This window comes from Neolamprologus brichardi, chromosome 23 (genome assembly GCF_056152115.1).
Source record: "Neolamprologus brichardi isolate AB-2024 chromosome 23, ASM5615211v1, whole genome shotgun sequence".
Classification (NCBI taxonomy): Eukaryota; Metazoa; Chordata; class Actinopteri; order Cichliformes; family Cichlidae; genus Neolamprologus; species Neolamprologus brichardi.
The window spans coordinates 38,114,699-38,140,168 of NC_142125.1; the positions used below are offsets into that span (position 1 = coordinate 38,114,699).

General features: G+C 39.9%; 1 protein-coding gene across 2 annotated transcripts; it reads right to left on the reverse strand.

Moving 5' to 3' along the window:
- Window positions 1–947: 947 nt before the first annotated feature.
- LOC102794667 (radixin-like) lies at window positions 948–24,945 on the reverse strand. Of its 2 annotated transcripts, none has more exons than XM_006804954.3 (15): window positions 24,764–24,945; window positions 22,260–22,353; window positions 11,259–11,342; window positions 10,781–10,876; window positions 9,756–9,878; window positions 9,419–9,570; window positions 9,132–9,215; window positions 8,768–8,914; window positions 7,316–7,412; window positions 7,059–7,222; window positions 6,548–6,678; window positions 5,959–6,119; window positions 5,701–5,793; window positions 4,868–5,104; window positions 948–3,836 (listed from the first exon to the last, which is right to left on the reverse strand). In XM_006804954.3, the coding sequence occupies exons 2-15, from the start codon at window positions 22,269–22,271 to the stop codon at window positions 3,672–3,674; spliced, it is 1,746 nt and encodes a 581-aa protein (XP_006805017.1). In that variant the 5' UTR covers window positions 22,272–22,353; window positions 24,764–24,945; the 3' UTR covers window positions 948–3,671. The 2 variants fall into 2 exon arrangements, with proteins under 2 accessions (XP_006805017.1, XP_006805018.1); XM_006804955.3 differs by lacking the exon at window positions 24,764–24,945 and adding an exon at window positions 24,189–24,377.
- Between the last annotated feature and the right edge of the window lie 525 nt (window positions 24,946–25,470).

Sequence of the window (25,470 nt, forward strand, 5' to 3'; positions counted from 1 at the left end):
ATATAGCCCACTGGTTTCTTTCTTGTCCAACACATGCTGTTGATGAGAGAGAACCTCTGTGTGTATTGAAGAAGCGCCTTCTCTCTGGCCTCCTGGCACTGTGTGTCAGCGTGGCACCTGAGGGTGGGCCCAAAGTAATGCCTCTTCGTGGCATTGTGCTTATGACACATCCAATAATCTGAACTATGTTCAGCAAACTTTTATGCATGTTTTTGATTTGTTTAGTTTCTGCATGTGTTCTTGTTTAATTTATGTACATATCCGTGTTCCTGAGAGGCGTGTCTTGCCGGTATTGTGATGTAATGCTAGTTGTTGTTTAAGTGTTGTTTTTAGGTTTAACTGTACACATAACAAGCTTTTTGTCTTTTTGGTGTGTGAATTTTTCACTTATTGTCCGGTCTTAATTTCTACAACACTGGATATTTACTTGTTGGGATGAAGAAGCCTGTGATGGATGACGTCCCATTTTTCTCCAACTGTTGTTTCCTTTGGAAGTGCACTCAGCCATATATAGCAATATGCTGACTTGCGCATATCATAACTCTTACTGGATAAAAACCTATTATTTTACATAGTATTCTACTGGCACAATGTAAATACCAAGTACTTCAATATTATAACACTTTCTGCTGTAACTGTGATTATTCATTAAAGAGAGTACTGCTATAAAAGATGGTGAGTCAGAGGGTCGTTTTAAGTGTTTTATAGCACCACTGTTGGGTTGTTACTCAGAAAAAGTATTGTATTACACAGTAGTCTGAACTTTTTAAAAAAAAGTAACGAGTACATTACTTAATTACTCCCTAGAGAAAGTAATTATAGTACTTTGTATTTCAAATCATGTTAATGAATGTCACATAATTACCACTGCAACTAAAAATAATTGATCTGATCCAAGTGTGCCACTGTATATAATCACAAGTATGCAAAGTGACCAAAACACATGCTGAAAATTTAAAACTTTTATTTGTGAACCAATGAAATAGACCAAAATCCACTTGTGCCTTCCATCTTACAGAGTACTAACATGAACATAAGGATGAGGAGGAGGGGGGGGGAACACCAAAACAAAAGCAAAGCAAAACATGACAGCTGGTGCCAGAGCAGGCGTCATCACAGACACCGGCTTCATTGGAGGGGACAGATGCGCCAATAACTGCTGCTGTGAAGAAAAACAGTCAAACTGAAGCCTTGTAGCATCGATGTGGAGGGGAGGGGGGGGAGATATGTCAGCAAGAGTTTTCCCCTCCAGTGAAGCTGGCCAATACGCGATGCGTGCTGCTGCTTTACGGTCTTTGAACACATTACAAAAAAAAAAAAAAAAAAGGGCTGGAAGCGCAGGATCATTTCTTTCACCTGCTATGGCAAACAATAGTAACAACGGACACTGAAGTTAAACACAAAAGACAGGCTTATGTCATACAAATGTGTTACCGTCAAAACTCCAGGGCATTAAAAAAACAAAAAAAACAAACCCCCCCGAAAAACTACCTACACCAGCTGTCAAGTATAGCAATAACATACTATAAACATATTCATCATATTGTTAATAAAAAAAGAACAAAAACAAAATAAAATTAATGTTTACTCATTTCAAAAATGCACCCTGGAACATGTTTCCCACACCACAAAAGGTGGACTCCATTTGTTGTCTTACGTTGGATATGAATTGAAAGATTTCAGGGAACTTTTGACCTACCCTCTACTTGAATTCCATGAGTCATGATAGCGAGGTCTATTTGCATTAAGAGCTTCCAGTAAATCATCTCTCAGTCCCATTATTCTGCTGCACATCCTGAAACTGCCTCCTTGAAGTCAACATTTTGGGCTTCTTTAACTCACGAGAGCCTTTTAAAACCTCTGGAGTTCAGAGTGGTTCTGTGGACCGAGCCCACCATCGCTCGCCGCTTCTAAGAAGACCCTGAATGCTTCAATGGACCCTGGCAGACTGACCAACACTCTGCACAGAGCACACCTTTATCAGCAGCATTTGTTCACTCATCTTCCTCATTTTTTGGGAGTTTTTTTTTTGGGGGGGGGGGAAACAAAAAGCAATTAAAAAAAACCAAACATCTGAGCAAGGCCAGGAGAAACTGCTGTGTAAAACTAGCTTGATATGTAAAAAATAACACTTTTCTAACCAGATTTCACATGAATCCTCAATATTTTCAAGCAATCGTAACCAAAATACAGCCAGAAAGTAACTGACAACACGTAGCCTGCCCGGGAGCAATGCCGCAAAATGTAACAGTAACCAAGTAAAATCATTTTTGTTCATTTTTTTCTCATTTTATTTTGGGAGGGAGGGAGCATCCTAAGTGTTTGACTGTCAGTCACCACTGTTATTATTACTGAGGTAGAGATTTGTCCCGAACTGAGACAGATGTTTTCATAAGCTCCCCAGCCAGAGAGGTGCCAGGCCTCAGCTTCCATAGCTGAACACACAGACACACACACACACACACCCCATTGGACAGGCGGAGAAAAGGCTCTGATGCAGTGCGGTTCCTCTGCCCGTCCTTATTTTCGGTGCCTGGGATCCTCTGTGAGCTGGCAGGCAGAGAAAACCATCTATGGTGACTGGGAATGAAACACTGGGACGCAACTCCTACACTACCAATTAGCTTATCTTCACAATACTTTTAAGCTTGAGGGCGAGAGCTCAAAGTGGCACAAGTTGATATCCTATGACTTCTGTAAATTTAAAGAAAAACATTTTGTTTTTCCCTTTGTTACCTTTGCTACATTCGTTCGTCAAAACCTGCCATGTGACAAGTTGGGTGGCTCTTTCCCCTACGAGGGTCAGTTCAATTTTATTCACAGAAATATCTTATATCAAAAATTGCAATTATTGATTTTAGCCTGTAATGACACTATTAAAATACTGCAGTGTTATCTTTTTTTTGTATAAATCTATAAATGTCATGTTTAAACTATAGTTTGACTTTAGTAAGTAGAGTTAAATTCTCTCTAACGACTTAGAGATGGTGAGAGTGTTAGCACATCTACCAGGTGATATGCTTCGACATGCTAATATAGAAGTGCTTTGACACCGAATGAAAACAATGACCTAATTTGTCCCTAAACTCCAGTCCTTATTTGTAAACCTGGGGTTAAATCCGGCCTCAGACAACTAAAAAGATGGGCATCATCAATAAAACGAGTCAAACAAAAGCAGAGGGAAGAAACGTAAAAACAAGAAGAGGACAGAAAATCTTTTAACAAAGAATCATACTAAAGCTTTGCATACAAAGTTTTCAAGCAAAAGAAGAAAAAACAACAACAACAAAATCGCTCTATGGCCATGTTTACCCAAAATTAAAAAAAAAAAAAAAATCCAATTGCTTCCATTTTTGGTTTTTACAGTTTCACTTCCCCCATTCGAGTAAGAGGTACTGATGATCTCTCCAACACGATAATTTGCTTGTTCAGAGTGGCGTGTATGCAGCTCCACATCAGGGTGAAATCCAAACTCAGATAAGGAGGTGGAGCAGGACTTTGGCAAAATTGGATAAGATGATTTCTTGAGACAGCCTGGGTGTTGGGGGGGTGTTGAGGGAGACTCGATAGGCTTACGAGGACGGAAGCGTCAGTTGTCCATGAAGAAAAAAAATCAAAAAAAAAAAAAAAGCAGCCGTTAAGGAGAGCGGGGTAACCCTGAGGTGCTGTTCTCACATAGACTCGAACTCGTCGATGCGCTGCTTCGTGTTGCCCTGGCGGATCTGCCGCAGAGTTTTGTATTTGTCTCGGCCTGCTTTCACGTTCTCGGCGTGCAGCACGTCGTTCTGGGTCTTCTTGGTGTCGTCTCTGGCTTCGGCCAACTCTGAACTCAATGTCTGTGAGAAGAGAAGAGAGGATAAGAGAGGATAACAGGTTGAGGAGGGCGAAAGAACAGGAGGAGAAGACGCGACCAAAAAAAAAAAAAAAAATTAAAGCCAAGAGGAGAGAAAACTGTCTGATAATCAGGGCGGCACAGACGTTGCAGACAAGACAAACGAAACAGGACGTGTGCGGAAGGGAAAACGGGATCACGCTCCATTTCAAAACTAAACATCTGATTGACACAAAGCCACTTATCTTTAGCTTTTAGTTCTCTGTGTGCGATCTTTAGTCTTCACTGACAACTAAATCAAAAGTGTGTTTGTCTCTGCTTTATTGAAAACAACACACAAGCAGGGATCAGCAATGGCTGGACCAAAGTCTGTTCCTTCAGCAGTCATCTTTGGAGGAAGCCGATACAAAGTGCAGGCCTGGGTGTGAGGTTCCTGCCTTTCTTTATGTAAAACTATTCTAACTCTTCTTGCATTAGCTTCAGTATTAGTCCTGGCCTATGCAGTAGCCAGGCTTTATAGCAGTCTTTGGAATTTACTTAACAATATAAAAACTATGATTAGGTTGGACATCATCCATCTGATTACTTAATTTCTAGAAAGTCTGTTTTAAAGCCAGGCTGCAGTATAAGCCAGCACATCTCCTGTGACAAGCAGGAGTTTAAAGAAGAACGGACACAGACGTATGCCTCATCTTACCCTTATCTGCCATTTCTTGGCCCGTGTTTCTTCTTTGCAACAAAACTGCTGTTATAAATAACAATGAGATGATATTATTTTCTGTTTGTGTATCGCAAACCTTTGGTTACATGAAACTAAAGCTTATTTTGTATATATATAAGTTTGTTCTAAAATTAATCTGGCAATTTCTGGCTTTAGACTTCATTTCAGCGCAAGATGCACACCACAGTGGTGCAATTTCTTTATATAGGACTAGTTTTGATAAAGAGTAATATCAGGCTTCTTGTGGAGGCTAAATCTGAACAACGGGTTGTCATTTTAACCCTGCTCTAAAGGTTTTCACTTCTTGCTCCTACCTGCAGCTGCTGCTTGACCCTCTCATTCTTCTGTGCTTCAGTGACGCGAGCCTCTTCGCTGCGGAGGTCAACATGGCTGACGCCCTCATTGGAGAGCTCGGCGCTGGCCTCTGCGTGGTTCTCGTCGTGTTCATCGTGCTCGTTCTCAGCATGACCGCCCGGAGGCGCTGGCACCACCGTCATGGCGGTCTTCAGCTCCTCCTTGGTTTTCTCCAGGTCCTGCTGGGCTGACAGAGCCTGCAGGTGGAGGCACGACGAAGGAGAGATTAGGACAGACAGCTCACGGAGTCACGCTAGACAGGTGAGAGCAAAGGATGCCACACAGAACAGCTGTGGTTAAAGATCTAGCCCATCAGACCAAAAATAATTAAGCCTAATCTGCATCCATCATGAACTGACCCATCTATGCAAAACTGCATGATCATTTGTAAAAGAAACTCATTACAGGAAGGAGTTGGGGAAAGATTTAATTATTTTGATTAATTAAAAACACATTTTTTAAAATATGTAAATATTAACTAATGTTTAGTGAAGCCAATCAAAATGTAGACACCATCTCATTATGAGTGATGTGGAAGACAAGCGATGGGTATGCTGTATGGATCCATGTAAAATAGGATTCCTGATCACTCTAATCCTTGATCACAGTGGGTGTAGTATTCCATACCATTTGATTTACAAATATTATGATGAGAAATATTAAAAATTAACCAATTTAATTCTTGTTTTAGTGTCCACTGCTGGACAAAATTCAGTCACATCATGCACAAGTTGGAAAGTTTTCCACGTTTATCTCATCTGGTGTATGAAGTCATCCATGAAGTCTGCGTTACCTTGTGCTGCCACTCTGTGGCCTCATCCTCTTTCTTCCTCTTGGCGTCTTCTAGGAGAGAGATCTTTGCTGTGAATTCAGCCAGTTCAGAAGCCTGCAATGAAACCAGTCCCTGCTGTTACTCATACAGAAGAATCTGTGGCTTCAAACTAACCGAAACAATCAGACAGACACCAGAGCCTTGTAAGTGCAGGAGCATAAAGCATATACACATATGACAGTCTGGCACTGCTCCCAGCATCAGTCAAACAACACACACCAGTTGCTCTTGAGTCTTCTGCTGGTCTGCAGCCTGTCTGGCCAGCTCCGCCTTGGCCTCCTCGGCTGCTTGCCTGTCTCTCTCCAGCCGCTCAGCCTCCTCCCTCGCTTTCTTTCTTTCTTGCTCGAGCTCCATGGCGCGGCGAGTCTGTTCCTCGAGCTCTGTGGAAGAGCAGACGCGAACGTGTCATAAATTAGCTCCGATTTATGTTGTAAACATTCAGAGTCCAACCTCAGAATGAACTCTGGTGGTGGCAACTGAAGACTTTAATGTAAAACAGAAGCCGCAAGAGCGCAACTTATAATTAATTAATAGTGTTTTGAAAGTTTCCTCTTATTTCAACTATTGAAAAATGGGTTTCTAAATATGTTTTCGTGTTTTTAATTTGAAAGAAAAGAAAATGAAACATAAAAGCAAAAAAGCTTTGCTCAATCTTTATATATTCTGGTCACACAAACATAATGAAATATGTAATTGGTCTTGATCTAAAGCCCTAGAGAGATTCTCCAGTTTGACATACAGGAGGGAAGGAGGAAGTAAGAGCTACAGTAAGAAAACAGATGAGAGAATGAAAAAGAAAACGGGATACCTCTCTGAGCTTTCATCGTCTGCTCTTCAATCTGTTTCAGCCTCTCCATGAGCTCTTCTTTCTCACGCTCTATCCTTTCCTTCTCTTTCTCTGCATGCTCTCGCTTCTTCTTTTCATTCTCCAGCTGGGCCCTGAGACGGTTGCAGATTACATGTTTCAGATCACTTTTTGTGTATATTTTAACTATGAAACATCTATTTTAATACTGTATATATACATAGATGAAGTACTCTCACCATGATCTGAATAAAGTTAAATGAAGCTTCAGAATGAATACATGAACATGTCTCATTTTTGTGTAGCAGAGGAGACACTGCCCTCTAATGGAAATGCTCTGCTGTAGCAGTGACTCGTCATCAGTGTAAGCCTTGGTCTGATACAATTTTGTGCATTTGTGCATAATCAAATGTTATCAAGTCCTGGCACACTCAACATGCATAGCTTTGTATAATGACATGGAACAAAAAAATTTTTTTTATGTGTATGTGGCCAAGTCATCCCTCTGCAGTACCTCTCCATCTGTTTGTGGTGCTTCTCCTCCCGGGCTTGAGCTTTCATCTGCTGCACCTCGATGGTGTCGGGCTTTCTTCTCCTCATGTACAACTCGTGGTTACCCATACACAATGCCAAAATGCGCTTGTTGATGCGCAGACGTGGGGCATAAAACACAAAGTCCTAAAGGCATGGATCAAAGAGAGCAAAACAGAAGCGTGTGAAGCGTTTATATAAAGCTGAAGGATGAATTTGTGGACTGAGTGCGACACTCACAGGTGCTTTCTTGTCGATGGGTTTGATGACAAACTTCTTGTCATTGAAAGAGATGTTTCGAATCTCACTCCAGGGGAATCCAATCTTTGGTGTCAATCTGGATGAAATATCAAAAAACTGGTTAATTGTGCAGACTTTTAACAGCCTGTTAAAAGTAACCCAATACCACGTGGTATACAATTCAGCCAGCAGATGGTGCCCAGTATAAACAGACCAGCTTACAGGAAATGATGACACTGAAGCGTCTTTCAGGTCTGTGTGAGAATAGCGGCAGTATTAGGTGTCACGCTCACTGGCTGACACTAATTCGAGTAGTAGTAGATGCTTTGTGAACAAGAGGTAATAATAAAGAAAAAAGAAAACAAACAGAGAAAGTGAAGGACAGTGAGGAAGCTGCAGCCTACAGAGAGAAAAAAAAACTGCTGTTATCTCGCAATCATCTTTTTTTTTTTCCTTCACCCGTCACCTGGACGAGAGAAGGAGGAAGGCAGCTGTCCTCAGATAACATAAACAAAGGTAACGCAGAGAGTGAGAGGAAATGCTACAGGAGTAGTGATTAAATCTGTCCTTCACAAAGAGGGGAAATAAATCTGACCAGAAGGGAACAGGAAAAACTACTACAATGGAGAGACAGAGACTTTCTCCACCTCTCACTTATCAAAAATATCTTTGCTTCCTCTAAGCTTTTTGGACATTGTGCATGTCCTATTACCATTTATGTCACACAGCTAGATACACTTGTGATGTATTTTCCCCCATAAAATACATCACAACTCTAACAACATCAGAGCTAAACAACCACTTGTTTAGAAGGGTCTGTCTGATTAAATCAAATTGATTTGAGTTTAACAGTATGTGCTACGTGGGCCCATGAACCAGAATCCACAGGGTATATGAACCCTTTGTCAGTGAGTTTGGATTATTAAAGTTGTTGAAAATCTCTTAAATATACTAAATGCCACACTCAAGATTCAAACATTATAAATATTATAATAATAAATATTAATATTTTTTTAAAAGCACACCACTAAATGTTTCCAGAGTGGGTTGCACAGTTGTTCCTGTCAGCTAAGCTTCTAGAAAATCTGACGTTTTTTTTCCATTTCATATTTAATTCAATACGAGTTTTGATCTTGTGATGAGGCTGTGTAACACAGCAGGTATACCAGGCGCGTCGACACACATCTATCAGTTGTTATGATTGTGACACACTGTGTAGTAACGCCTCCAACTGCTCACTGTTCAAGGCTGTTGCTGTTTAGCAACCAACTGCAAACCGCAGCTCTGAGGCTCTTTGTCTGTGTGAGGAGATTCATGCAAAAACTTCCACTTGGTAACGTCAAAATGCTGGACTCATACTGAGATTAAAAAAACCCCATCAACACTACAAGGCTAATAGCTGTAGAATTAGTCAGAAAATTAGTTTTTCCAAGGATTATGTATATTCCTTACTTGTCCTCGTGTTCGTAGATGTTGAGTCCAAGAGCATCCACGCCCAGCCATAGCTGTGTGCCCTTCTTGTTTTTAATCTCAAAGTAGTTGACTCCATACATCTCCAAGTCTTGGGCGATTTTAAGATACTCCATCATTGAGTCCTCTCTAGAGTAGAGAAAAAGAGGCATTATATTATATTATGTTTAGAAATTTAACACAATCACATGTTCAAAACAATAGCATTCAGTTAGCGTACATTTTCTTCTAGAAGAAGAAAAAAAAGCACACATTCGAATTTAAGTGGGTTTAAATCTTTGGTACTTTATGGCAAATCCAAACATGTCTACAAAGGGTTTCATCGTGATAAAGGTCTGACACACACCTGAGCATTCCTCTGTGTTCTTCATGCCAGGTCTGTATCCTGTCCTCCCATTGCTCCTTAGTCAGCTTGTGCTGCTCCAGGACTCTACACACACACACACACAATGACGTTCATCTGAAGGAATGTCAAACAGCACAGAATTGCTTCCTCAAAGAGGAAATACTAAATACTCCAGCAGGCAAAGATATAGATTTTGAAAAATGAAAGTCAAAATCCAGTTACTCTGGCTGACACCAGAATCATATATATATATGTAAAAAATGCTAAACTTTATGTGAAATGCCTACCTCTGAGGGAGCAGTCTGTCATGAGTAAGGTACCCAGCCTTGTGCACCTCTTTGTTATAGTCTCCATACTTGGCCTGGACAGCGTATGAACCCAGCAACACAGCCGTTTCTGGGGGACAGTAGTTCTCATCATTCAGGATGGCCTCTTTCACCTGGCAGAAAATGTGTGAGTGACTTTAAATTTACTCAACACTGTAAGATTTAGTTAGCACTTATGCTGAGAACAGAGCAAGCTAAATGATAGTAACATAAAATGTGATATTTTGAGGTTTTGAAAATAACTGAAAAACTAATTATTTGCTAAAAAAGTGTTGATGTCCTGAGTGTGTGGAGTTACCTGCAAGAAGAAGAGTCTCTGTGTGATCTCCTGGATTAGTTCCTCTGAGACATCTTCAGGGAAGAACTTGGCTCTGAACTTAAACTGCAGAGGACTCTCTTTCTTTACATCTTGCTGGGTCACCTGGATTCAAAAAATAATAATAGCTCCATTAAGTACTGGAATTGTTCAATACTATTTTTCTGTAGCCTCTGCCTTTTGTCTCTGTCTTGCTCACATGCTTGTTGAGCGTGAGGATATTTTTTTTGTAATGCACACTTGGAAATGTAGAGACACTGTAATAGCAGGGGTGCTAGGACTGGGGATTATTTTGGGGTGAGTGAAAAAAGAAGCCTGTTGAAAGACCACATCTGAGGCTTCAGTACCACAGTACTGCTTCTAGGCAAATACCAGACAAACAATAGACACAGACACTGGAGGAAACATGAAAGTGAGAGCTAAAGAGAAAGACCCCAACAAACAATTTAAGAAAATCAGTTGAAGTCCACGCGCTTAAATTAATAATAATATTAATAATGAAATTTTGGTTTTAAGCTTCTCCATCAATCCATCTTCTTCCCCTTATCTGGGGCCAGGTCCCGGGGTCAACAGCCTAAGCAGAGAAGCCCAGACCCCCACCTCCCGTCCACCTCCTCTAGCCATTCTGTGGGAACACCAAAGGGTTCCCAGGCCAGCTGAGAAATATAATCTCTCCATCGTGTTCTGGTTCTGCTGTGGGGTCTCCTCCCGGTGGGACATGCCCAGAACACCTCACCCAGGAGGCATTCTAGTCAGATGTCCGAGCCACCTCAACTGGCTCCTTTCGATTAGGAGGAGCAGCGGCTCTACTCCGATTCCCTCCCGGATGGCTGAAATCTTCACCCTATCCCTAACGGAGAGGCCAGCCATTCTTCGGAGAAAGATCATTTACGACACTTGTATCTGCAATCTTGTTCTTTCGGTCACTACCCAAAGCTCGTGATGATAGGTGAGGGTAGGGACATAGACCAAGCATCTACTTTCCCACAAAACAAAGTGATATTTACCTTTTTATTGAGTTTCAGCCATGTGATGTAGCCTTTACTGTCCACATACTGTAGTCCAAAGAACCACACCTCTCGCAGGCCCACAGTCTTTACCACCTAAAAGCAGAAAAAAAAGAAAAATGGATTTTCACAGTTTATCCTTTCTTTTGATAGCGTTTTTTCTTTGATGTCTGAGAAGTACAAATCTGTGATCTGTGGTAAGTGGCAGAGACATTTAAGAGAGAAGGGAGCCAACTGTTAGAACTTAAAGAAATCATATTTATCTTCTGCCTGTTTCACAAACTGTTATAGGGAGCGTTTTTGATTTCAGTTCTTATTATTCTGGCACTGACTAAACTCTTTCTGAAGGCACCAAAAATTCCTGTGCTGGGAGGCGGGGACTGACAGTATAAGAATACAGGAAACAAAGTGTCAACTTCTCAAGCACCCACACTCCTACGTGCCAGGTTTCTGTCCTCAAAATACTTTTTTTGCTCACCTGGTCAAACAGCTGTTTTCCTGTGGTATTTGGCTGGATTGCAAACTCCAGCTCTGCATCCATGGTGGTCACACGGACATTGATCTAGGGGGAAAAAAAGAAAAAAAAGGGGGAGGAAGTTCACTTTGCTTGCAAATATTACACAAGTGAAGACATGAAAATAAGTTGCAATTACTCATGTGTGTGTGTTATTCCCTTTTTTCTGCTCCGGTTTTAGGCAGTTAAATACCACTTAAACCTATAAGTTTGAACAAATACTTTAACTGCAAGAACAGGTCAAGAAATCCCTAAAGAACAATTTTTTTAAGCGTGTTATGGACAGATGAGATTCAGAGGAACTCGTGAAGCACTAGGGAGGTGGGAACCAAAAGCATATCTATCTATATTTATCCAATCAACCAGTCTTCTAAAAGACAGCTTCTTCAAACTGTTGTACAAAATAAAGTGGGCAACATTCAAAGAATTTATGCACTTTATGCGCACGCTTCATCTCATGTGCCTGACTATGCCACTAGTCTAAACTAGTCAGCAAAGCAATCGAATGATAACTTGATCCACTTGCGCTCATGATTTAAATCCTACTGAAAACTTGTGCTACCATCTTAAGTGAGAGATTCACACTAAGGGAAAACTGTACACTACTTTAAACAGATGGAAGTTGAATACTGGTTGCGATAAAGTGAGGTGGCTCACAAAACACTGAGGCAATACTGGCAAAAAGTCTTTTTTTTTACAACCTTTACTTTTCACACAATAGTTATGGTTCTCTTAGAATACAGGATGTGGTGCACTGCATGTATGCACCAGCACTACTGACAGCTCATGTCAAGTGCTGCTGTCCAACTTTTCCTCAGTTGAGCAAAAATATTCCAGGAAATTGCAGAATTTCTAAAGAGGACAATAGAAGAACATTTTCCCCCATATGTGGGCAATGTGTCAGATCCTTTCAATCCTACCCTCTCAGCACTCTGCCAGTGAGTGAAGCCACACTTTTTCAAGGCAAAGACCTCTGTTGGGGGTGGAGCAGAGGATAAAACTCAGTCATTGGCTGTTCCTCTTTAAGCAGCACTGGCAGTAGGCCTAGAAGCAGCTGATGGCACAGAACAGAGCGGGGTTGACCTCCGTGGCATCCGACATCCTTCCTCCCACACCTACTCATACATTGAGCCGTGCATTGCCTCAGTGGTAGTTAACAGGACGAGAAGAGAGATGGAGGAAAACAGAGTAGAGAGGAAGACGAGAAGCAAGCTGAGAGACGGGGTGCAAAAAGCAAAGTTTAGCAAGAGCGTGAAGGGAGGAGAGAAAGAAGAGCGGGGCTATAAAGCGCAACAGGAAGTTTGAGAGATGATCTGGGGTATACTCCTTTCGACATTAAATTACAGCGTTGTTGCTGTAGATGAGAAGAAGAAGAAGAAACTGAGGGAATGAACCATCCTTTTCCTCTCAGTACTTATATATAAAACCTCAGGAATGCTTACTTTGCATTCCTTTTTCTCCCCTCTTGTTTTTGACACACTCTCCTGCCTTCATCTTTTTCACTCAATATCCCTGCAATGAATAATCCATGAAACCAGCACATAACTGGACCCCCACATGGAACTCAGCCCATAATGTATCTTGCTGGATCACCTCATTAATTACCCAATAAATACTGCAGGACATGCCCACAATATAGATATCTTGCATGATGTTTTGTTGTTAACATTTTGTTGCACTAAAACACAAATTTAGTCTGCTTTGCACTGAAATTTTACTTGGTTGTTGCTAAAGATGCATTCAAGGAGGATTTTGCATATGTATGCAGAATCCTCTGGCTTCTACTGTCACAATTAGGCGATAACGTATCTAAAAGCTGCTTGACAACCACAATTAAACAACAAAAACTAAAGGAGCATGTGCTTCCGACTTCCAGGGGTCAGACCAGTAAAACATGCAAATCACAGTGAGATTGCATATTGCTGTACAAACAGGTAAAATTTCAAATCCAGCCTTCAAAAATTCTTGTGTGGAGTGAAAAGTCTTTACCACTACTATCCGGGACTACAGATGAAACATGAAGAGAAGCTCTGAATGGGACATGACTATGTTTAGTGACTAAAATATGGAGATTCAATTAAGATTATAAGTTCACAAATCACATCCATCCTTTTCTTCTTTTGTGGTTGCGGCTTGAAATTTATGGAACGTGAAACGTTTGTGCTGCAGTTCATTGAGTTTTCTATCGACACCGGGGGAAGTGTTTTCAGTCCAAAACACAAAATCCATCACCAGAGGGAAGAGAAAAAACAAACAAACAAAAGTCTCTCAGCTGGCTTGGGAAGCTAGACTACACTGATGACCATTTACATATTAGGGCACAGGAGGGTAACAATAACACAAGGAAGGAGGACACCAGAAACACATGTTTACCAGAATAAAGCAGAAAATGACCCAAAGCATGAATTAAGAGGGGGGATAACACAGGAAATACTGAAGGGATGAGCAGAATTCTAAAATTCCAATTAGTAGCTAGAACAAAACAACAACCAGGCAAAAATAAGAAACATGAAATCTAGTGAAATCTACACAGAGCACTTAAAAATAAGAATAGTGAACTAAAAGATCTGTATTTTAATAGGAGAATATGGAGGGATTCAGGGATGCTTTATGAATGGGGTCACTATGGGAACTTGACACCAATGGCTGGGATCCAATAACATAAGCTACTTATGACACCACAACCCTGTCAACATTTCAATGTAGACACCAAGGATAATATTACATGAAACAGGGGCTACTGATATCCAGCTCTTTACCTTGCTTGGCTTTGCTTAGATGCAGATACTTCAAACAATAGTCGGTGTTGGGAAGGTTACTTTTAAAATGTATTCCACTACAGATTACATGCTAGAAGTGGGAATCACCATACATCCCACGATACGATATTATCACAATACTTAACGCACGATACGATATTATTGCAATTTTTAAAAATATTTTGCGATATTCAGATTCTGTACATAAAGGTAAACTTTATCAATATTCATTTTATCTAACATCAAAGTCTCACACTCAGTCCTTCTCTCATTTCAGTTTTATTGTTGACAAACTGAACGGTTTGTATTACAGTCTAGTCCAACTTAACTGAATGCAACCATCTGGTACAATTATAGCTATTCTGAGCTATGCAATTTATGAAAACTATGCAGCCCCTTCAGCAACTGAAGAATTTGAAAGTAAATTAAAACAAAATATAATTTTACATTAAATAAAAAAGTTTTAAACTTAATTAAAATAAAACATGTCTTAAATTAAAATAAGTAAACTATCATGTTTATTGCCAGTGTTGGTCAAGTTACTTGGAAAAAAGTAATCAGTAACTAATTACTGATTACTTCCCCAAAAAAGTAATCCCATTACTTTACTGATTACTTATTTTCAAAGGTAATTATTTACTTAGTTACTTTTTAAAAACACGATTTACAACCTGAATAGGTGATAAAGCGATAGATCTTTCAGCCCAATTCTACTTTTTCTACATAATCCATCATACAAAATGTAATCAAATGGAGAAGTCTCTTTTTTTAACTTGTTTTATCAGTTTTAATCTTTTAACTTTATGCATCAAATAAAAATGAAATTATATGCACCATTCTCTGACTTGAAGAAATTAGTTTAACATTTAAACCTATTTTCTGCACATTCCAGCACATAAAATAAAATATTTTTTGTGTTTACACTCAGTCTTTCAAATAGATGCAAGTAAAACACAGCAGAAAATAAATAAAGTCAAAGACTAGCGGTCCTGTTGCTCTATTTTCACCTGTAAAGCAGAAGTGGAATAGGCGGAGGTTTACCCTGGTGCAGGTGTGCCGCAGCGGTCCAGTGGAAGAATCCACGAGTTTCTCTGTGAATTTCCCATTACGTCGTAGCGCACTCGGTGCTTGTTTAGGGTTTTTTTTTTTTTCGCTGTAAAAAGAAGTTTTCTTCCCACTCACAACGGACACTAATGTTTCTGTCACTTTTTATGGAATCAAACTCAAAGTAAGGTCAGTACGTCCACGCTTTAAACGCTGCACGCTCATACTCTCTCCGTACTCGATATATGATCCATTGTTGATCTGCACACAGCTGTTGTCACGAACGTCGCACTCGCTTACGTCACTGTCATGAGACATTCTCGCAAAAAAAAAATCACGGTTTTAGTAACGCAGTAACGCAGCGTTCCTACGGGAAAGTAACGGTAATCTAATTACTGTTTTTGCGATAGGAATCCCTTACTTTACTCGTTACTTTAAAAAAGTAATCAGATTACAGTAACGCGTTATAAGTAACGCGTTACTGCCCATCTCTGTTTATTGCTGCCAAAAAAAAGGTTAAACACATTTGGACAGTGAAGGAATGTCAGGATTCTTGCTCAGAAAAAGGAGCTGATCAACATGCTCTGAAGTCAGAGCATGTTCCAGTCCACAAAACCTTTTTTTTTTTGTAACAAAATATCGATTTCTGCTGTCCCTGTATCGATACATTATTAGCAAACAAAATATCACTACACAGTATCGATTTTTTCCCCCACCCCTATTACATGCCGCAAAATGTATTTTGTAACGAGGAAAACACGAACACAGTGTACAGTCGAGTCTTAATAGCTTACTTACAACTGGGCTACACTGCCCGTGAGGCTATTGCTTCTCCTCTGCCTATTGCATTCATATTAAATAATTTTTTGAACAATAATTCAACAACAAAAAAAAAACCCCAACTTCTTCACGTCATTATGTGGGCTGCAAGTAGAGGTGACATGGGCTGTGAGATTGAGACACAGGAATTAGAGCCTCTTAATGCGTGTTTTGTTTGGGTTTCCACCGGCGTGGAATTACCAAAAATAGAGGGGACAGCTTAACATATGAAACAGGAAAAGACCGCTGTGTAATCCATTTATTGAATACCACATTTTTAAACGGTGACTGTAACGGAATAGTTACTCATATTTTGTATTTTAAATACGTAACGCCGGTACATGTATTCCATTACTCCCCAACACTGACAATAGTGACAGACTGAAAATAACTCAATTTTAAAACAAACTAATGTGGACACACTGAGGTTAAGAGTTTTAAAAGATGAAAAAGAAACAAGAACATTTTTTTTGATGTACTGTTTACTTCTGTGTGCCTGTCGATCTGATCTCCCTTATAAAATAACCTTTGTATAACAATAACCTCTTCCTGTTACTGAACATCAATTGCATTTGGATAACTGTAACTAACTAGTTAGGTAACATTTGGATCTACTCTTGCAGGTGCACAGATCTAGCCACAAACAAGGTAACCACAGCAACATAATCTATTCATGGTTCACTGAATATAGACTTTGTGTTGATTTCACTGCCTTGGTGACTTTGTAAGAAAAGTTATACAGAATGTAGTGCTAAGTTTGCGTTTCCAAAGGACTGGAATAGACTGCGAGTTCTCCTCTGTTCGTGTGGGGCCCGCCATCAACCACGATAGAGCCAACCTTTGTGCTACGTGTGTGTGTGTGTGTGAGAAAACATAGCAAACCCACAGGGCGGAAAGAGGTGAAATCCTTTATGAACCAGACGGTTAGTTAATCCTGTCTCTCGTACAGAGCGGGGGGGGAGGAGAAGAGGGACAGCAACATGCCAAAGCAATGACACAGCTAATCAGACACTGACAACTGACATGCCTTGAAGGAGTGACTTTTGCAAGCCTGTCCTTAAACAACACTATTTGGTGACACAAGACACGCTGACTGGGCAACCTGTCCTTAAAAGGACAGTGTTAGGCATTTGAGGAAAGACCTGGAATGGGAATAAATTCCAAAAAAGGACATTCACAACAATCAACACAACAATCCAGGTACTCAATTCCATCACACTGCCATAAGAGGATGCCTTGCAAGCATGTGAACTGACAGGCCTTGAAAGTTCCTAAAAGCACAACATAAACACTAAAATTAGTATGACACTGGATATCCTCTTGATGAGTCAAGTTCCAGTTGGAGCACTGGCCCGACATGTCTCAGAAGCAGTTCCAACATCTAGCGGAAAGATTTTAGAAGCTTCCAGTAAATGTTATACTGGAAGTACTAATACTCTCATCATTCCTTCTTTTCACTTCTCTTTCTTACTACTGACCTAAAAATATTAACTACTAGTTTTACTTGTGTTAAGAGGAGCTGATAATGAAATAAATGATAAACTGGTACACTGACACTAGCTTTAACCTCAGTGCACAGCGTCCTTCTGCACAGATGGACAGAGAAAGATCTGCCTGAGGTTGGACAGCAAAATCTTGTGGAACAATGTTGGCTAAAGATTTTCTTATTCAGGAAGAAAGGGGGAAAACAAAACAAAAAAAGTGGCTTAAGTGGTCTAGAAAATTGAAAAATGTATATAATTGGAAGTAAAGTGTGGTGATCACTGTTGTGATTTCCCCATTTAAAAAACCCCCAAAAGATCCAAAAATCAATCTGTAATCCAATAATGAAAACTGACTACCTTTCCAGATATCAGAACAGACAAATATACAAGTCAAGCAATCAGCTGGGAGTAACCAGCTGATTGTGGTGGACTACAGTTTGCCATCTTCTTTACTTTCCCTCAGACCTAATCAGTTGTGTCAAAAAAGTCACAATGCTTATGGTCCACACTGAGACCAAGATTATTTGACAGAATAATTCAGCTTTTGGGAAAATTGTACAAATATTTAACTTGACTCATATTTATTGAAAGTTGCCTGAACATGACAACCTCATAACCTGGTGGGGAATCAATTTGGAAAGGTGTGCACTCAAAGACAAGCAGGAGCATGATCTGTGAAACAGACCGCATCACAATAATCATTTTACTTCGATTAATATGATTTAGTCATAACTGAAAGTGTAACAATTTTATTAATTGCACTGCGCTGGTTTTGCTCTCATCTATAAAAACTAATGAGCACACATGATCAGACTGGCTGCTCAATACAGAGCAAAGAGGCTCAAATTACAACACACATACAGAGAGTGTGATTTAACTAACTGCTGAGGACATGCTATTAATAAGCACACCTGAGTGCTGCTATAATATAATACAGACACCAATATTTACCACTGTAGCTTGTTAAGTTTACAAATTGTGAAAAATCCAAGAGCTCTATCATTAGTGTTTTGTTTAAAGGGAGATGCCATTTTGGGATATTTCTAAATCCTCCTCTCAATTTCAATTGCAAAGACAAGTTCTCACTCAAATGGGCCCCTTGTTAAATGTGCAGCTGTTTAGTAACTGTAAGCTGTTTAGAGGAGCTTTGCTGAGAGGCCTTAGGACACACACATCAATCAGTAGAGCCGCTAATCTGGCCTGCTGGGCTCCGAGCAACTGTCTGTCCCTCTGATTAACCTCCCCTGCAGAGTAGGGCAGTTCTCAACGGAGGAGTGGAAGGAGGCGTGAGAGCAGATAAGGAATCAAAACTACCTGCAAACAACAACATTATTGCTTTGGGGGAAGAGAAGGTGAAGGTTGTGTTGCAAGTATTGTTTATTCATTCGTTGTACGAAAGAGTGAGAAACTTGAGAAAATACAATAGAGGGAAAATAAAAGCTGGACCTTACCCTACTTATTATTGACCTAGCACAGTTTCAGAAATAACTGCCATCTGTGCCAAACGTGCCTGAAAACACATTAGTAAAAATGAAAGACTCCTTTGCTGGTTCTGCTCATCTTAATTTGATTGTAATACTGGGATTTCGAATTGAAATAGGGTCAGCATCAATTTCAAAAGTCTTAATTAAGCCAACCAATTAAAGTCCAAAAGTTTCAAAGTGCTGTTATCACAGTTTTTCCAGCACCAACTCCAGGGTTTACAATACTCCAGTGTATGTGGCAGTATCACAAGCCTAGCCGCCAGTCAGGCATACGCTAAGCCCTTGCGGAGCTGGTGTTAGTGTTATTGGTGTCTTCATGAAAAGTGGTTCACCAGTTTGTGAAATACATTCCAGGCAATTTAACACAAGACTCTATTAGGACTGACTTATTTTTTCCAGCTGGCCTCAAACTGGCTACACCATGAACTACAACTTTTGGTACTTATATATATATATATCCTCTTGTCATAACCCCCCTTGCTTTCCAACCTCTTAAAATTCCTAAAGACTATCTCTTGAGGACCACAAATTCCTGCTTCCCACATTTACAAATTATTCCCCATCCTTCTGACTGCTTCCTCTCCTGACAGCCCCTTAGCAGTGTGATTATATTTTTCTCTTAAATCTCTGCTCGTCACTGTGACAGAGCCAGGATGTTGACGTAGACTGGGGCCCCCCAAAGTATATAGCAGGCCACCTCTTCAGCAAACAGGAAAACAGCTACAAGCTAGGAAACCAGTAAGGGCCCTCTTCCTTTCCCCTCATGATTACCCTGCCCCCAGCACAAAGAGTAGGATATAGGTGTCATTGGAACTAGGAGTGGGCGATATATATATATATATATATCTCGATATATACTCGATGTATCGCAAGTTTTTCCACATACGATGGTTAAAATGGCTTTATCCGTAAACACTCTGCATACTCTTTCACGTGATTTAGTTTATTTTGAAAGGTCTCAACAGGCTCTTGAGCTTTATTCTGAAAGGTTTATGTGGAAAACAAACAAGCAGACACCCGATGGTTTTATCATCGTTGTTGCTAACGACAACACATAAAAACAGGCTCTTGTCCGTCCATAGTGTGGTTATATTAAATATAAGAGAAAGAGAGAACTTTAAGAAATTAGTATAGCCACTAAAATGGTGAAAAAATATTGCCGTAAAGTTTATTTTGCGACACCACGAAACAAACGATAACGTAAAATGAAACGACAGACGTTTTCATATCGAACAGCCCTACCATGAATTTATTCCACCAGCTGAAAAGTCATCCACTGCAAAATTAAGACTGTTTCAAACTCGGCATGTCAACGTCCCCTCACACACCAAAGAAAACGTTAAATAAACCAGCTGTGATACCCGTGACTGTTCTTAGTCAGTCGTTTTTATAGTCACCGTCTAGACTTGTTTCTGTCATTTGAGTTTATCGCATTTTTTATTTTACAATTTTTATATGTTATGATATTTCAATTCATTCAAAATTTTTCTATTTAAAGTAGAAAAAAAGTTGAATGAATGATTTGAATACCAGTGCAATTTTGGGAACTATATAGTGAATAATAACATTTGTTTTTGGAGGTTATTTGAACATACCGTGATATACATCATGTATTGTGATATGACCAGAAAATATTGTAATATTAGATGTTCCTCATATCGCCCAATTAGGGTTGCGTGTAAGGATACTTAACCCGATTCATGATCAGTTAATCACCATCTATTTAAAAATAGCTATATTAACTGATAAATGATTCTTCAATTACCATAAACTTTACTTGCAGCCTTGGTGCATTTTCTTAAAAACATTGTGTCAACTTTATCGCTAAAAGTAACTTAATGGAGCGTCCACATGGGTGACTGTAAAAGCCTTACTCTGAACAAAAACATTTGTTTCCGTTTTAAAATAAACTTTGAAAATCTGCAGAGTCCTGTGACTGAAAATGTACTCTCTTCCAAGTCAGCCAACGCTGTCACTGACCCCTGCAAATATTTTTAAGCTTGCGTATGAATACTGACATTCAGATATAAGAGACTGTTCCAAAAGGTTTTTATGTCATACACTAGTCCCAGAGGAGGTCATGTCTGGTGGACCCTGCTTTTGTTTCCTCTGTTTATTATGTCAGCGCTTCCCTGCGACAAGCTGCACTTTCTCTGTCAGATATTGTCTTTGACACAAACGTCACTCTCAGCAAAGTTGGCATGCTGTCCCAGAAGCCGATTTTGGGATTTTGCCCTGGTGACTCAGGGGACGAGAGGGGGAAGGATGACATCAGTGCCTGGCTGTCCTTCTTTTGTATCTTCCTAACTCACCCAAGGACACACACAAACACCCACTGCCTGAAGAGGCAGACAAGAGATGTGTTTCACTTGTGGGACGGCCTGGAACTCGTTGCCATTTCCTTGGAAAGTTTCTGATGCAATCTTCAGCAACTGAATTTTGATTTTTGTCCAAGCAAGACACAGAATGCAAATTTAGTCAAATTAGGCAACTAAAAATACAAATTATACAGTATACCTGCCATAAATCCCTTACTGTGCAGGGAAGACCACAGGGTTGGACACTGATTGGATGCCAAAATGCTGGCTAAATAAATACACTGATAAAAATTATTAAAAACACCACGGAAAGACAGAAGTGAAACTGAAAGTCAACTTTTCTCTGACAGTTACTACATGAATAGTTTGTCAACACTTAGAATAAGGGTGATGGATGACGCACGACTTTGTCCAGTGTTGAGTAAACCTGCATCATTGGTGGGTAGACTACCTAAAAGTGGCATAACTCGGCATCGTTTAATATCCCCAGACTACTTCCTGCTCTTGCCAAGTCTGTTCATAAAGGAAAAGCAGCAACGGTGAGAAGCAGACAGCCATGAAGGGACTGCATCAAATTGGTTTTGTTTTGGCGTTGTTCACATCCTAGGAGTCTGGCATTCTCTCCACCCTTTAAGCAACAATGGCAGCAGTGTTGCAGTTGTGAGGCCTGTGGGCCAGGCAGTTCACTTCACACTCTGGCTGTTGTTTACTTGAAAGAGGCGTATGAGGAGTGGGAGCAGCCGTGGGGATGAAACTGCCACTTTCCAGATTGTTCAAAATGAGGATTTCGGTAGCAGAGCATGCCGACTGTTATGACAACTCACGAGCAGCTCTAAAGAGTCGGTTTACATGAGCAGAACTAGCAGGGAAGAAAAACAAGCCACTTTGTTGTGCCTGATTCATATCATACTTCCTGAACCAGCCACATTATGTCCATCAAACAATCAGATTTAAGTGGCAAAAAAATAAGCAGATTTTCTGGCTTCTTCCCCTAACGCTGCATTGCTGTAATAATCTGTAGACAAAAGCAGCTTGAAGTTTACTGTCAGTTCCTTACCGGCTTAGGCATCTTTGCTTCCTCTCCTCCTTAAACCCAACAGCTGAGAGGAAAAACCCGTCACTGGACGGCAGAAAGACCTTTACCACAGGACCTGAAAAAAAGAAGAAAACATTTTGTAACATAAGTCCCCAGTGTTCATGGGTGAAACCTGAGACATTATTATAAAGAGATATTGATTCCAGTCACAGAAGACCAAATCTAGAACAAGGAAGCATGTAGACCTATTTGCACTGACGCATGACGTTATCATCCCAGTCTAGCTGTAGGAATTTGCGCTTATTGATTTTTTCGGTTAACCATATACATAAAGTAAAGTACTTAAGTAGCCTGGGTTTTGCCCAGTGACCTCACAGGATGAGCCAGAGACCTATGCAGCACTAGAGGGTTAAACAGGCCTTTGTGGGTGGTGGCCAGACTGTATATAATGTCACATAAAGTCAACGCAAGTGTCTTAAGCATTTTCCTTTTATTTTTTGGCCATTTGATAACAATGGCAACAATGGTTAAAAATATTTTCACGTTCCTGGTGATTTCCCTTTGTTTAAAAAAGGCCCAAGTCTCTTTAAGCAGCACCAAAATTATTATGGATGAAAAACCCTAAAATAAAAGTTATGGCCTTCTCACTATTTTATTTATACAATAGTTTCAGCTTGATTGGAGGGGTTGCAAAAATGGCTTCAGTGTAACCAGGCTGATTTCTACAAAAAGTCAAAACTTCTAAGCAACTGCTGTCTGAGCACAATATTTATTTTATTGTTTTTGGTATTCTGTAACTCAACAATCTGACAAGAAACACTGCCATTTAATTTCAGCAAACATCTGTTACATTTAGCCAACAATATTTTCTAAATGTGACAAATGAATATAATGAGAACAAGATTATTCTGTCAAGCTCTAAATTTAGTCCTGTGGATGACAAAACTGTGCATCAGAAAAAAAAACAGAAATAACAACCAAAGGAAAGCACTGAAAAACACTGAAAGGTATAGTATTGCTAAATCTGTTAATGACAACAAGCCACAAAACCCCCAAAACAGCCATAGGCACAGTGATGCGGTTTTCCATTCAATCACAACATGCAAAACCACTTTTCTTAAGTGTACATATGTTAACTATTGCAGAAGTGCAGTGAGAACACTACTTTAAACAATTCTGCAGGAGAGAAGGTTGTAAGACAATCGAGACATTATGCTGCGACACATAAAATAAAAAAGGTTTACATGACAAAGACCATGCACTCTCATGTCAAAAGAACTGATAGGACAAAGAAATATGCCAATCAGCAGTTTTCTTGCTGACATCCAATAGTGATCATTTTCAGATGGTGAACTACAGAGGGCCAGATCCATTCATAACCAGATTGCTTTACTTTTTTCTACTATGGACTGCAGAAAACAAAGCAGGGGAGGCAAAATGTAAAGCAATGTGTCACAGCACCAGGTATACTTTACTAGAAACACAAGTCTGAAATAGTATGGTAATGACCCATGATGAACTTAAATAGGATAGTGAAAACATCCAACTCAAGAGAGTGTGAATCACACGTAGGAGTTTCAGTAAGGTTTAATGGTATGAAGCTAAACTTCGTAAAGTTTAATAATACACCCCAGCCTGACTGAATGGAGAACTGTGCATCACGACTGACATAAGCTTGCTAAACGCCATTTAATACAAACGGAGAGCAGCCAGGTGTCTGGCATGGGTTTAAAAATACTTTTAGCAGCCATTACATTTTAGTCTCAGCTATTTTGTAGTGCCAGTTCAGGATACAAATCGACTAGCACCACTACTCTTCTCAGTTTTGGAAATTAAAGAAATTATTAGGAACAATGATAGTTTCCATATACAACTGTAATCTGCTTTACAGAATGTGCAATGTAAACGTCGGAGATGTAGCGTTTGTAGTCCTCATAAAGTGAAACCCACTTGTAGCTTGTGAGCAATTAGCTTTACCCGCCGAGAGTTGTTGGCTTCCGTTACGTTGAACTATAACCAAAATTTAACGCCTAAAATATTGGCTACACAAGCGGTGCACAACGGAAAAAATAAGTCAGAGGCGTCAAATCCCAATTTTAAAAATGTATCTTAAAGGAACACTAACGTTAGTCACTATATCCCCCCCAAAATGGTCTTCATGAAGCCCAAAGTTTGCGCGTTGAAAGGCTGACATTATCAAGCTAGTGGGTGTAGTCCGTATAACGGGACGAGCCTAGCCGACGGTTGCCTCGCTCGCGCTCGTGAAGTTTTAACGCCTTAAAAAATGTTAGCCCTCATTTATTCGCCACACTTGCCACTAAAACGAATAGATATAAAACAAATATCTTAACAAATTCCGACTTAAGACTACGTAAAGCAGAGTGGGGTGCGTTTACACACAGTTTAAGGGGCACAACTTGACAGAAGTCGGCCCTTCTGTGACACATGAATCGGTCGAACACGAGGAAATCCGCTGCATCAAAGTTGAAGAGAAGCTCTTCTCTTTTTGGGGAGAGGCAACTCACCGGGGGACGATGTCTGTCTTTAATTTGATAGAAGAGCCTCGTATCTTCAACTGTAGCAAAATATTCACGATGAAAAATGCCTTTTTACTCCGGGTGCTTGTCTCTCAGTGCGTCTGCCGTTATAAATTCCCGCAGACATGGAAAAACCCTTCAAGTCTAAACCATAAGGCGATTTGGGGGGAGTCGCTGTAGAGCCAGCCAGAATAAAGTAACACAACTTCCGGTCTTAACTATAAAAATAAAACTACATAGTTAACTGGGCAATATTATCATAAGGCGGTTTACATCTGTCGATATATACCCTTTACAGTTCATGAACATACTCTTAGATTTGATATCTCCCGTACCTTTGCATATAAAACAGCCAACATCTTTCACATTGCAATGATCCTGAATATTTAATACTTATTTTAAACGTAAGTTTGATTGTTTATTATTTTTACTCGGTTTTTAGGTTTTTTTAAAAGCATGAGTCTGTACATTATTTTTTTTCTAGACATAATGTGCTTTCCCTTTTTTGTTTCTGTAGTTTCCTGTCATATAGCTAAAGTTAGCTGACAAAAACAAGGGGAAAACCACAACAAAATTAATGAGGAAAACGTGACTAAACACAGAAGCAGTAATCAATAGTTAATAGCGGGACTAAATCAACACAGTCATTTTCCCTAATGTATCCATACAAGTGTTTCCAGAAAATTTAAATATGT